The sequence below is a fragment of the Haplochromis burtoni genome, unplaced genomic scaffold (genome assembly GCF_018398535.1).
Source record: "Haplochromis burtoni strain Fernald_Lab_line unplaced genomic scaffold, NCSU_Asbu1 Contig_193, whole genome shotgun sequence".
Lineage (NCBI taxonomy): Eukaryota > Metazoa > Chordata > Actinopteri > Cichliformes > Cichlidae > Haplochromis > Haplochromis burtoni.
In genome coordinates this window covers 600,452-612,479 of record NW_024582554.1, presented here as the reverse complement: position 1 = coordinate 612,479, position 12,028 = coordinate 600,452, and the positions used below count along the sequence as shown (strand labels likewise).

Here is a 12,028-nt window from a genome sequence, read left to right as displayed (position 1 = left end):
GATCAGAGGTGTGATCATCACAGCAGAGGCCTTTGTGTCAAAGTAACGGAGGATAAAACAGAAAAACATGAAGCAGATTTTCCTGTTCTGGCTTTTTACAGCAGATAACCTTCAAAATATTCTGCAGTAGAACAAAAATGGAAGAAAACCACGAATCAACATGTGAACATGACCTGATGCTGCTGAAGTGAAGCAAAGTTAGAGGTTTGATTGGAGACACAGCTGAGAGTTTTGCAGCTTGGCAGAATTTAAAACAATTTAAGTGTCTTCGGTTTGAAGAACAGAAATGAGGCTTTCTTGTTGGAGGTCATTTTTGGAAAAAAACTAAAGCACCTGACATTGCTGTACACAGCTGTAGACCGGTGCGTAATAAGCACCAAAGCACCATAAGCAAGCGAGTAATGCAGAAAATAGAGATTTTGATGGTAAACTGGTCTCTGAGTACACTGAGAGAGAAAGCTGTGCAGGAAGTAAAAGCACGAGTCAGAGGGAAGTCATCTTTGTCAAACGTGACGCGTAGTTTTGATCTTTTGCTGCTGGTTCAGTGAATTTTGGTCAGAGTGACCAAACCTGTGAGACGTCTGCTGTCAGCACCCAAAATCGATTTGAACTGCACCCATAGTTGCTGTTTGGTCACTTTGATGGACAGTTCAGGTTAATGCGTTAAACTGAGTTACACCATGGCAGCGCTGTTTTAAAGCATATTACAAACTGAATCTGGATTACTTTACCTCTGAAGAAATCCTTAAAACAAAGGATTCTAAGGCAAGTTCTGTGAGTGTATTACTTCCTGTTTTACTTTGATAGTCTTCCGTATGGCGCGTGAGCTTCCAGCTGTATGTTTCCCAGTTAGTTTGCGTTGTTACTGTTTTATCTACTCCACCTTTTGTGAGCTAGCTGAGATTTTCAGTTTGCTTCTTTATTGCATTCTGGGTCTCTGCCTGCACATGTATGGCACATGACATGGCACTGTACTTCTATTTATGACTGTGTCTTATTTTTTACCTCACAAAGAGCGTTTTTCCTGCCGTTCCACTGTTTAGTTGTCCACTTCAGTTATTTTTTTCTGGTTTTTCAGACCTTCTGGTGTTAATGAGCCGTGTACTGCATACTTTGAACATTTTTAACTTGGTGACTCTCACTGGTACATCTAGATTTTTCAGCTGAATGCTAGCCTTCATCAGCATCTCTTTTGAGCCAATATTGAGGCCAATATAAAAATAATTTTTTTATTTTTTATATAAAATCGAGAATAACGCTCCAGAAGATATTACAACATATCTATTGAGATCTTATTTTTCTGTCACTAAACAGTTTAGGAAAAACAGAGAGAAACCCAAGAAATTGACCTGTGCAAAGGTTAACTCGTCATACAATAATTCACCCACAGCTCAGTGCTCTGGCCCCCACCTTTTTTCCATGCCGTCTGTCTCACGGTATGGTTAACTATTAGTATGAGCTAGATGGATAATATTTTACATTTAAATCTCCATCGCTCAGCAGAATTAAAATGTATTTAAAGGATGCCAAGGTTTGCTTTAGTCTAGTCTCAGATCGATCTCTGTATGGTGACATACAAAAGTCCGTCTGATAGCAACTGCTGACATTTTCCAGTAAAGTCTTTCCAGGATCACAACTATGACTTCCAAATCCAAGGTTAGTGTTCCAGGTGACAAGGCGTCCTCATCTCTACTTCTGTCCTCTCCACCTTATCAGCGCCTGATCACCAAAGAGGGACGCTGTGCTTTTCGTGTCCCTCTGTCTTCTTCAGGCTCACGGAGAGAGTCTTTGCACAGAGCTTGGCTGCTGGCCCTGCAGGACCTGTGGGGACTGCTGGTAAATCTTCGCTGGAGATGGACTCTTCTGGCCTTCTGCAGCTCCTTCGTGGCTCACTGGTTGTTTTTTGCCTGTCTCTGGTATTTGTTGGCTCATCTGAATGGAGACCTTGATGTGCAAGATCACGATGCCCCACCACAGGGGCATGTTGTCTGTGTAAAGTACATTACAAGCTTCTCTGCTGCCTTTTCTTTCTCTTTGGAGACACAGCTAACCATCGGTTATGGCACCATGTTCCCCAGTGGAGACTGTCCCAGTGCCATAGCGTTGCTAGCTGTACAGATGCTGCTGGGGCTCATGCTGGAAGTATTTATCACAGGTAAAGCGCTCATCAGGTATTCTAATTCTAGTTTTAACGTATAAATTGTAAGACAAAAGAGAAGGTAACAGTTTTTCTACTTTGTAAAAAGTAAATGACATTTACAATTTCAGAAGATTAGGCCTTTTCATGAAATCTTGCAATGATTTACTCGTAAAAAAGGGCATTTTGAAATTTTCCTCATTAAACTGAGTCTATGGTAGCAGTCTCCATTCAATCCCTGTATGCTCACATAGAGCACATCTGAAAGAGGCATGAAAAGAATCAAGACTTTATTTCAAAAGTGACATCACTGTGATTTTATTTATTTCAGTAAAAACGTTATAAAAATTGGTCACTTTGTTCTTTCACTTGCTTTGAGACTTGCTGCCTTGCCTTAAATAACAGCAGATCAAATCATTGCATAAGCATGCGTATTTATTCCTGATGATGTCACAGTATGACATATTTGTTCATGAATGATGTCATTGTCTTAACATTCAGGTGCATTTGTAGCCAAGCTCTCCCGCCCCCAGAAACAAGCAGGAGCCATCCAGTTCAGCCCCCAGGCAGTGGTAGGTCAACACCTGGGCCAGACGTGCCTCATGGTCCGAGCCACCAATCTGCTGAAGCGGCCTCTGGTCGATGTAAAGTTGAGTGCTGTGCTTTACAAGTGTGAAGGTCAGGCTCTCCACCAGACCTCTCTGGACTTCTATTTGGACCATTTGGGCCAAAAGGCATGTCCTTTGTTCATATTCCCACTCACCTTTTACCACCCCCTGGAGCCTCAGAGCCCGCTCTACCCTGCCCTGTGTGAGGGGTCCTCCACTAACTTTGAGTTGGTGGTTTTCCTGTCGGCCTTGCAGGAGGGAACTGGTGACTCATGCCAGAAGAGGACCTCCTACCTTCGCCAAGAAATCAAATTAAACCACTGCTTTGCCCCTGCTTTCAGGATAGACTCCTGCGGGAGGTACACAGTGAGCTCCCAGCACTTAAGCACAGCCCCTTCAAATGAGCCTGTGAACAAAGACTCTGTAGTGCAGATCAACAGTGATGGGATGGAGCAAGGATGCTGAAGGAAAATCTCAAGAGATAGTAATTTTCTTTTTTCTCAGGAGGTATTTCACTGAATCTTGTAAACATTAATAAATGATTAAGCATAAAAAAATCAAGTGCACGTCAGACACACTGTCAGTGCTGGTGCAGACTCCATCACCATCAAGTCCTCGGTGCAAAACCTAAGGAAGCGTGTTCCTGAGGTCCATATTGTAGAATGTTTAGCTGATTTTAGAGTTCAGAAATGTGTTAAAATATAATGTAGAACTATTGTAGAGACACTGCCCTTAAAGTAATAAAGGCTGACTGTGTCGTGAACTTAGGAGTAGAGTGTAGGAGACCTCCCCCACTGAGTGGAAATTCCCCAGAGGATGTATGGGTGGGGGTCTCAACATTTGTAACTGTGGTCTGGAAGGGAGAGGGGTTTTATGACCTCTAGGGAGTTACCTACACCCATAGTGTTTTAACTGTCACGCACACACATCCACACGCACACTCACTCATGTGCACTCACACATACACACAGGTACACAGTCACACACGAGCACTCACATAGACACGAGGGAATGCACACATGTAGGCATTCATGTGCTCGTGCACATAAACACAGACAGAGTTTGCAGCACACCGTGGGGGGTTTTATGATGGGGTCACCTCTATAAAGCTGGCTGTAACTAACAAAGGGGTGAAGATTTAGAGAGGGACACCGGCCTCGTCTTCCCTTCTAGAAGTGCATGCTTAAATGAAGATGAATGCTTAAATGAAGATGAATAAAGATGAATAAAGGTTTTGTGAAATGACTACTGAGTTCTGGTGCCGTCTCTGGAAGTTTCGACGAATAAAAGAACCGGGGTAAAACTGATTTCGCAACAGTTTGTAAAGATTTTGTACTTGTAGGAAAATATCTGGAAATGTTATGTTTGTGCATCCATACAGGAGAACGTGTGTGTTTGTAAAAATAATTACACAAGTTGCTTTTTCATTGTTGTTTCGGTCTGTTTGCTTATACAAAGCAAAATAATAGGTGTAAAACTCTGCGTTCATGTTCCGTGTGCGAGTTTCAACTTGCAAGTGCAAGATTGACTCAATTTTCTTCCTTTCAGGTGATTGGTCAATGTCATGGCAGTCACAAATGTAACAATCCAATCAGAGAACAGATGGGTTTGACTATCAGAGTTGTGCTTTACTGAGCTTCAGGTTCTGGGAGGGTAATACAGTTTGAAGATGGATGATGGTGACAGCGCTTCTGCGGCTCAGTGTGAGTCACTCTGTGGTGTGACTCACAGCACTGGTCCTGGCAGCCAAGCTCATCTGTTCTCTGATTGGACTGTTAAATTTGCTAGCTCCCCTTCTGATTATGCCAGTAACTTGGGCATATTACTGGATAGCTCGTTTAAATTTGCCAAGCAAGTGTTTGCTGTACTGAGGTCTAGTTTTCATCAGCTGCGCCTCATTTCAAAGGCTAAGCGCTATATGCCGCATAAAGATCTGGAGAAACGTATTCATGCATTCGTGACTCCCAGGTTGGACTACTGCAGCTCTCTTTACACTGGCCTTTCCTCCTCCCTTCTCCTGAGATTGCAGACTGTCCAGAATGCGGCGGCACGCCTTTTGACGGGTAGCAGGAAATTTTCCTCCATCACTCCTGTTCTTGCTGGCTTGCACTGGCTGCCAGTTAAGTACCGTATTCAATTTAAAATACTACTCTTCATGTCCAAAATTATCAGTATTTTGGTGCCGAACTACCTCAATGAGCTTCTCAGGTTACACACTCCCGTCAGAGCACTTAGATCTGCTACCCAACTTCTTCTGGAGCAACCTCGCTCTCGGCTGAAGTCTCGGGGCAACCGTGCGTTTGCTGTTGTCATTATCATTTAAAGCCAAAGTGATGTGGCACCATAGCACCATATAAATAATGCTGAACTGAATACATCACCACAAGCCATAAATGAAAGTGTTACATCTACAAGCAGCCAGAAGCACAAAGAACAAGTGTGTTGGTTTCCCAAACAGTTATCTCTGCAGCACGAGTGCAACACTAGCAGAACGCATCAGCACATTTTCACTGAAGATGTGAAGTTTAATGTAAAAAAGGGGAAACAAAGATAAACAAATAATATGCTAATTTTACTTTGAGAGCAATTAAAAAACGTAGAAATCAAAGTAGAAACTCTCACTCTATTTTTTAACTGTGTGGTTATAAATGAATGTCTCCAAACTAACGGTATAAAACAAGCATCTGTGTACAGTACTGTGCAGAACTGTTGAGTACTGATACTGAGTCACAATAGTCTTGAGCAATAGTTTTCCAGGTTTTATTTTCCCAGTATATCTTTGAACACTGGCTGCTTGTTCACTCTTTTCCAGTCCAGTCCCTGTAGCTGAGCTATTTCACAGGAAAGCGTTTTTTAATCCATTCAACACTAATCTGTAACTCTGTTAATCAAAAAAGGCACCTAAGTCAAGGAATGAACCAGAGTTGTATCAACACATAACACAACTCAGAACAGAACCAGTTTTAAATAATAACTTTAGGCACTGCTAACAGCCTGCTGCAAAAACAAGTCGTTTGTTCTTCTTCCTTTAGTTGAATCTAAGACAAACGCCAAGGTTAACACAGTTTGACAGACATAAAATAGTACTTCTGTAACAGAAAAGAGCTAAAAACCCGACATAGCTCAGCATGGTTGTGATTTAAGGACAACATGCAGTATCACCTGGACACCACCGACAACAGCTTTATTTAGCATGGCAACATTGAGGAAGAAAAGCCCAGCATGCAGACGCATGTAGACAGATATAACACAATGCAAAATCTTCATTTAGGTTGAAAGCAAAGTGCAGACACTCAGAATCCATGAAAAGGAAACAGCAAACTAAATGCTTTGATGTAGAGGACACAGGGGGAAATAACACTGTGACAAAAACAAGGACAAAGGAAGGACTGGGTCTATAAATAAAGATATATTAAAACATGTCAAAGTAAAGTGATCTTTCTCCTTTCACCTCAGACGGCTCGGTCATACGGCTCCTCACCAGCTTGCATCCATCCTATACATCACTGCACCAACTGCTGTAGTCAATACTGAACTTCAGCTGCCATACAGTTCAACCTGCCTCTGCTCTGCTTTCAGATTCTCTGAGATTAGTTACAATTTGCACTTTTATGGAAACAAAAGTATCACAAGCATCAGCAAATAATTATTATATAGGGAAGTGTGACAACAACAGAGAGGCCTGGTCTAATAAATCAGGAAACATCTTTGAGAAACTTTTTAAAAACTTTTTTTTTCCAACTCTCCTTATTTTATTTTTTTTCATTAATATTTTTAGCCACTGACAGTTAACCATGTAACACACTGCTTGAGTCTTTCAATTCAGTTGCTTTTTGTTATTAATATGTTTTAAAATACATTTTAAAACTAAAGATGTAGGCTGTGTTTCTGTGTTGATACATTATATTGCCAAAAGTATTCATTCACCCTCCTAAATCATTGATTTCATGTGCTCCAATCACTCCCATGGCAACAAGTGTATCAAATCAAACACCTAATCTGCTTCTACAGATACTTGTGAAAGAAATGGGTCGCTCAGTGAATTCCACAGACGCGGGGAACCACCGTTTCGCAGGATGACAAGTTTATTTTCAGTGTCTGAGTGTTCAGAGCTCATCTCAGTACATGCCCATTTTGAGAGGACGTGTAAAATTTTTATTAGTCCTTTATTCATCCAGGTATAAAAAAATCTCATTTCCAAGAGAGACCTGGCAAAATACACAGACCACATAAGGTTGTGAAATAAAGGTTACATAAAAACAGAGGGATGGAGTGACCAAAAATGTAAAAGTTAGAGCTGCCAGCGTTAGAATGACGCTAACGCCTACCCGCATTAACGCAGCAAATCTGCGTTAGTGAGTTAGCACGGATCGCTCCGTGCGTGTGGCTGGACGCGGTTAGCTCATTAACGTGTAGCGCGGTTAGCCGTGCAGCCCCACGCACAGGGCGATCCGTGCTAACTCGCTAATGCCGATTTGCCGCGTCAATGTGGTTATGGCGTTAACATCATTTTAACAAGATTAACGCTGACAGCACTAGTAAAAATCAATTAAAAATGAACACTAGAAAACAACTCATACCTCAAGTTTAAACATTCATGTTTATTTTCCCAAATGTAAAGTACTCTCACTGATGCACTGCTGCAATTTCTTCTTCCAAACATGTCCAACATTACTGAATGTCAGCCGTACACCACCCTGATATTCAATCTAGACTCACATTGAACTCTGTAACATTATATATGAAGCATTTATCAACTTATTTCATTTGTAACAGCAGTTTCACTTGAACACACACATGAACACACACACACACACACACATGATGTCTCCTTCCTTCAACTTCTCATCTTCTCTCTCTGATACAAACAGCAGTGAAGGGGAAACAGATTAATAACTTTGTCAGTCTGACAGGTTTGCTGTACGGTAGAAAAACAGGACTTCCTGAGACAGTGAGTTTATTAACAGCGGAAAAACAAGGTGCAAAAAACAAAACACGATTTCCCAGTGTTGATAGTTCCAGAATAGCCTTTATTGTCATTGTACATGTGCAGCAAAGTTGTGGGTTCTCCACACCGACTGTGCCAGGAAATAGTGGACCACAGGACTAAAGAGAAAACAGGAGAGATACACACAATCAAGAGGAATGTAGACAAAACAAGAGAAACAAATACTAAAAATAAAACAAAGGCACACAGAGAACAAAAAAGTTTCAGAGATGCGAAGAAGAGACTCGGTCTGAACAGAGTCGGTGTGTGAGGATTTAGATAGGGTCGTTACTCGTTACTTCGTGTGGTGGCATCGCGGAGCTTCCACAGATTCAGTAACATTAGCAAGTGGTGGAGGCAGCAGGTGGATGAAGGAAAAGAGACCCGAGGCGGCCGCCGGTCCAAGTGTGAACTGAACTTCAGGTAAGAAGTTCTGACCTGCAGTCTCTCTGGGTCAGATATGAACCAAGTTTAGGTGGAGTTTATTTTCGTTATTCTGACTTTTTCCGTACTGCGTGCTAGCTAGCATGACGGAGTTTCTATACAGCTGGGTGGTGCTATGAAGTTAATGATGTTGAACTTTATTTTGTTCATAAGTTATTAGAGTTGCCAACCGTCCCGTCTGGTATTCAGAGAAAATATTACGCGTTTCTTATTGAGGTGAAAAGGAACAGTTTGTCCTGGAGTTATTCTGTGTCTTTGCTGCACAGCTGCCTCTTCTTCTTTCATTCTCCCCCCTCCCTCTCCCGTTTCTACTTCAATCATGAAACTGATCAATGATCAGCTGATCGGCTCTCTTGTTTGTTTATCGCTCACTTTGCGCCAGAAAGAGGAAACCAGCGGATGTCGCGCTAAACAACAGCAGCACGTTTAAGCTTGATCAGCTGTTGTTAGAATTTATTTAATATTAATTTCTAGTATCAGCTGATGTTTGCTGGAGCCACAGCTGTAAAGCTGCTGGTCATGATATGGTTTGGTTATCTGGTGAGAGGGAAACATGAAGATGAAACCAGGAGATGTCCTTACTGGATCATCAGAGCTGAACAGGTGATGGAGAAACAGGTTTACCTTTTAGGTGACATGAATGAGTTGAAGGGAAGTTATGAACTGTTTCTGAGAGACAAATAACACCAGGATCCTTTTTTAGGTAGCTGACAGCTGGTAACTGTGCAGGGGCGGATCTAGCAAAGTGTTGCCAGGGGGCCAGGTAGGGCATTAACAGGGAGAGGGGGGCACAAAGAAATACTTTTCTTTCTTATTCTCATTTAAAATGTCTAGCTTTTAAAAAATAATTATCTGAATCTTACAACAAACGATTGATAGATTGATGCATATATACCATCAGAACAGTGTACATCACTGTCACAACAGTGTTTATTTTCATTCAAAGGCTTTATGATTTTTCCTATAATGGTGGGCCGGTCTCTAGTCAAAATGCCCGGGACGATTTTCTGTCCCAGTCCAGCCCTGTATGCAGCTCATCTGCAGTCTGGTGTTACCTACATCTTCCTATTCAGAAGGCAGAATTTCCGAGTTCTGAGTACAATCAAAGCACCACGACTGCAGTTTTTGTGTTGGATGTAAAAGGCGCACATGACGCTGTGACGTAGGCTAGAATCATGGCAGCAGTCAATGACGGTCCAGGCGTGGGATTTCTCTCGTGGAAATATGCACATTATCTTTTCCTTTCTATTGGTAGGTGGCACAGTGCACTGTGGCAAGTAAGCAAGCTAGAAGACTGGCAAAGTTATGGAAGCAACACATTAACAAGAGAATTCTGAGTAAAACCAAAGTTACTTTCCCTAGTAACTAGTTACTTTGAAAGTAACGAGTAACTTGAAGTAACTGAGTTACTTTTGAGAGAAGTAACTAGTAATGTAACTAAGTTACTATTTTAAAGTAACTTACCCAACACTGCGTACTACCCTGCTTTCTTTAGACCGCGAAGGCCGCGTCCTCAGGTGGAAGCAGCCTCTGAATTTGGACACTCCCGCTGTTTCCGGGCCGGCCAATAATAATGGTGACATTTAACGTATTTTATCCGATAAATAAACACTGCAAAATGTATTTATCACCCCCCCTAACAGCCCTTTTGAATATCTCCCTAATTCTGAGGTCTCAAGGTTGGCAAGTATGGCCACAACACCTCACTCTTGGAGCACTTTTTTGCCACATGTATCGCAAACCACGTCTCAGCTTTGTGGAGGTAAAATAACCTAAATGAAGATTTCGTTTCACACCGGAAACGAAGCGCCCTACAGGAGTTTCCCCACCGGAAGTAGCATATGGTAAGGTGCATAGTCTATCGGCTTGTTTCTTCCCGTCTCCTGTATCCGGCCGTTCCTCTCACTGTCGGAAGACGAAGTTATTTTCCAAAAAAAAGAGAAAGAAACAGCAACAACTAATGAACAGAGTTTTTGCACGTTCATTGCACATTTGTGGGAATATTTAAATCTGTACTTTTTATTAATTACTTTTCATTTTATCTTTATTTTTAAAATCACCATGGTAATGCGCATGTGCATATCCTCCTGCACGCAAAGGGCTTTGGAGTTGACGTAACGGCGCAATGCATTGTGGGAGCGCAGCACCATCTTGGCAGGCCACGAATCAAAACAAGATTGTTACGAACCATTCTGAAAAGTAGCTCAAAAGAAAAAGGACGGTATTGGGCTTTGGAGTTGACGTCACGCCGCAGTGCATTGTGGGATCGCGGCGCCATGACAGAAGGCCACAAATCAAAACACAGTAAGTGTTGGAAGCAGGACTGCCAGAACCATGCTTAAAATCTGTGCAAAAGACAAAGGGCTGTATCGCGACCGATTGTGCCCAGACGCCAAGAGATGGTAGCGTGCATTGGTAATGTGGACCCGTCTGAAATAAGGCAGCGGAGTGGAAACCCAGACAGCCTACCGCCGTTGTCCTATCCCGATATTTTCGCGTACCTTGTCTGTGGAGTCAGCGCATACACGGCGAATCATTTTCGGAATTATAAATCCCTGGAGGCGCACACCTAATTCCCAAACAGTTGGGTACAAGATTTGGCCGTTTTTAAGCCTCCACGTTGTGAGTACGTTCACCATATGACCAAGATACAGCCACAGGTTGCACATAACATTGACTTCTCCTCAGCAGCTGCCCCAAAAATTGCTCTGGATGAACGATTCACCATTGGTGCCAGCTGTGCGTTGCCATGTAAATAGTTTGTATTTCATGTGTAACCGCACATGTATTTGCTAAGTACATGTGAACAGGTCTTGAATAATAATAAAAAAACAACAACATACTTTTCATTTCTGTTGTATTGAAACCACTTCACAGAAAGTACAATTATTTACAATGAACTGTACATGCAACACAGCAGTTTTATGAATATTCAACAAGAGCAAGCTTCATTTGGCCCTGGTTTGACAACCACACATGTTCACCAAAACACAGCACACCTTAACATTGTTATCAAGCAGTGTTGTGTCTTCACCCTCACATGATATGAGTAACTCCTGTCCGCAGCCTCCATGACATGGTGATTTTGTTGTTAGTCTTCTGTCAGATCTTCATCTATTACTTCTGCACGGCGCACACCTTCAGACTCTGCAGCTGTATAATGAAAGCCTGTAAGATAAAATTAGTGCATACACATAAGGTAAATGTACACCAGTATTCCAGGTGTGTGATTCATCTGAAAGTTATGTGCAGATTAGCGTACAATGAGCACAATTTTGTATGTTTTTGGGTGCTCTTTTTCGCCTTCGTTGCACTTGCCTTGCGTGCCTGACGTCTTCGTTTAGTAATATCGGATACATGAGATCCCTCCCGTTGCCTCCAGGAGGGGAAACGATGAAAAGAGAGCCCATTTTCCAGCTTCTTGCCTTCCCTATCATGTGATCTAACGTTGCAACCGACCACGCAGTACGTACGAACCATAGCTGACGCTTCCGTGTGCTTCGTTTGGCCTACTGTCATGGCCCCCTCCCGTGACATCACGCTCCAAGCCCTATAGAGATTGAAAATGTGATATTATTCAGGGGTAAAACCGCAAAGGATTCTGGGAACGAGTGGCAAGCAGTACTAACACACGCAGGCTTTCACATGAAAAAAGTCACACAGCGATAAAAAGAAAAAGAGTGGCAAGAAGCTGTTGTATTATTAACTGCAATAGCCGGTCGCATGACAGCCAGGGGAAGCCGACGGGGAAAGAGATCGGTTTTTATTGGATTCCATCGTTGAACAGAAATTGTTCAAGCTGTGTTACTGAAGTAACAAAGAGGCGACGGATGGCCTGGATTGCAGCCATTC

The 12,028-nt window shown here is 42.3% G+C and overlaps 1 protein-coding gene across 1 annotated transcript; it reads left to right on the top strand.

Annotated features, from left to right (window-relative positions):
- The first annotated feature begins 1,536 nt into the window (after positions 1-1,536).
- LOC102308321 (inward rectifier potassium channel 13) lies at positions 1,537-3,902 on the top strand. The gene is made up of 2 exons (XM_005935326.2): positions 1,537-2,155; positions 2,639-3,902. Exons 1-2 carry the CDS (start codon positions 1,639-1,641, stop codon positions 3,208-3,210), a joined length of 1,089 nt encoding a protein of 362 aa, XP_005935388.1. The 5' UTR covers positions 1,537-1,638; the 3' UTR covers positions 3,211-3,902.
- The last annotated feature ends 8,126 nt before the right edge of the window (positions 3,903-12,028 follow it).

Excerpts from the sequence above, each read along its gene's own strand:
- LOC102308321 (XM_005935326.2), top strand. The coding sequence starts at position 1,639 with ATGACTTCCAAATCCAAGGTTAGTGTTCCAGGTGACAAGGCGTCCTCA. Across the intron at positions 2,156-2,638 it reads GCTGGAAGTATTTATCACAG|GTGCATTTGTAGCCAAGCTC; the intron begins GTAAAGCGCTCA and ends CTTAACATTCAG.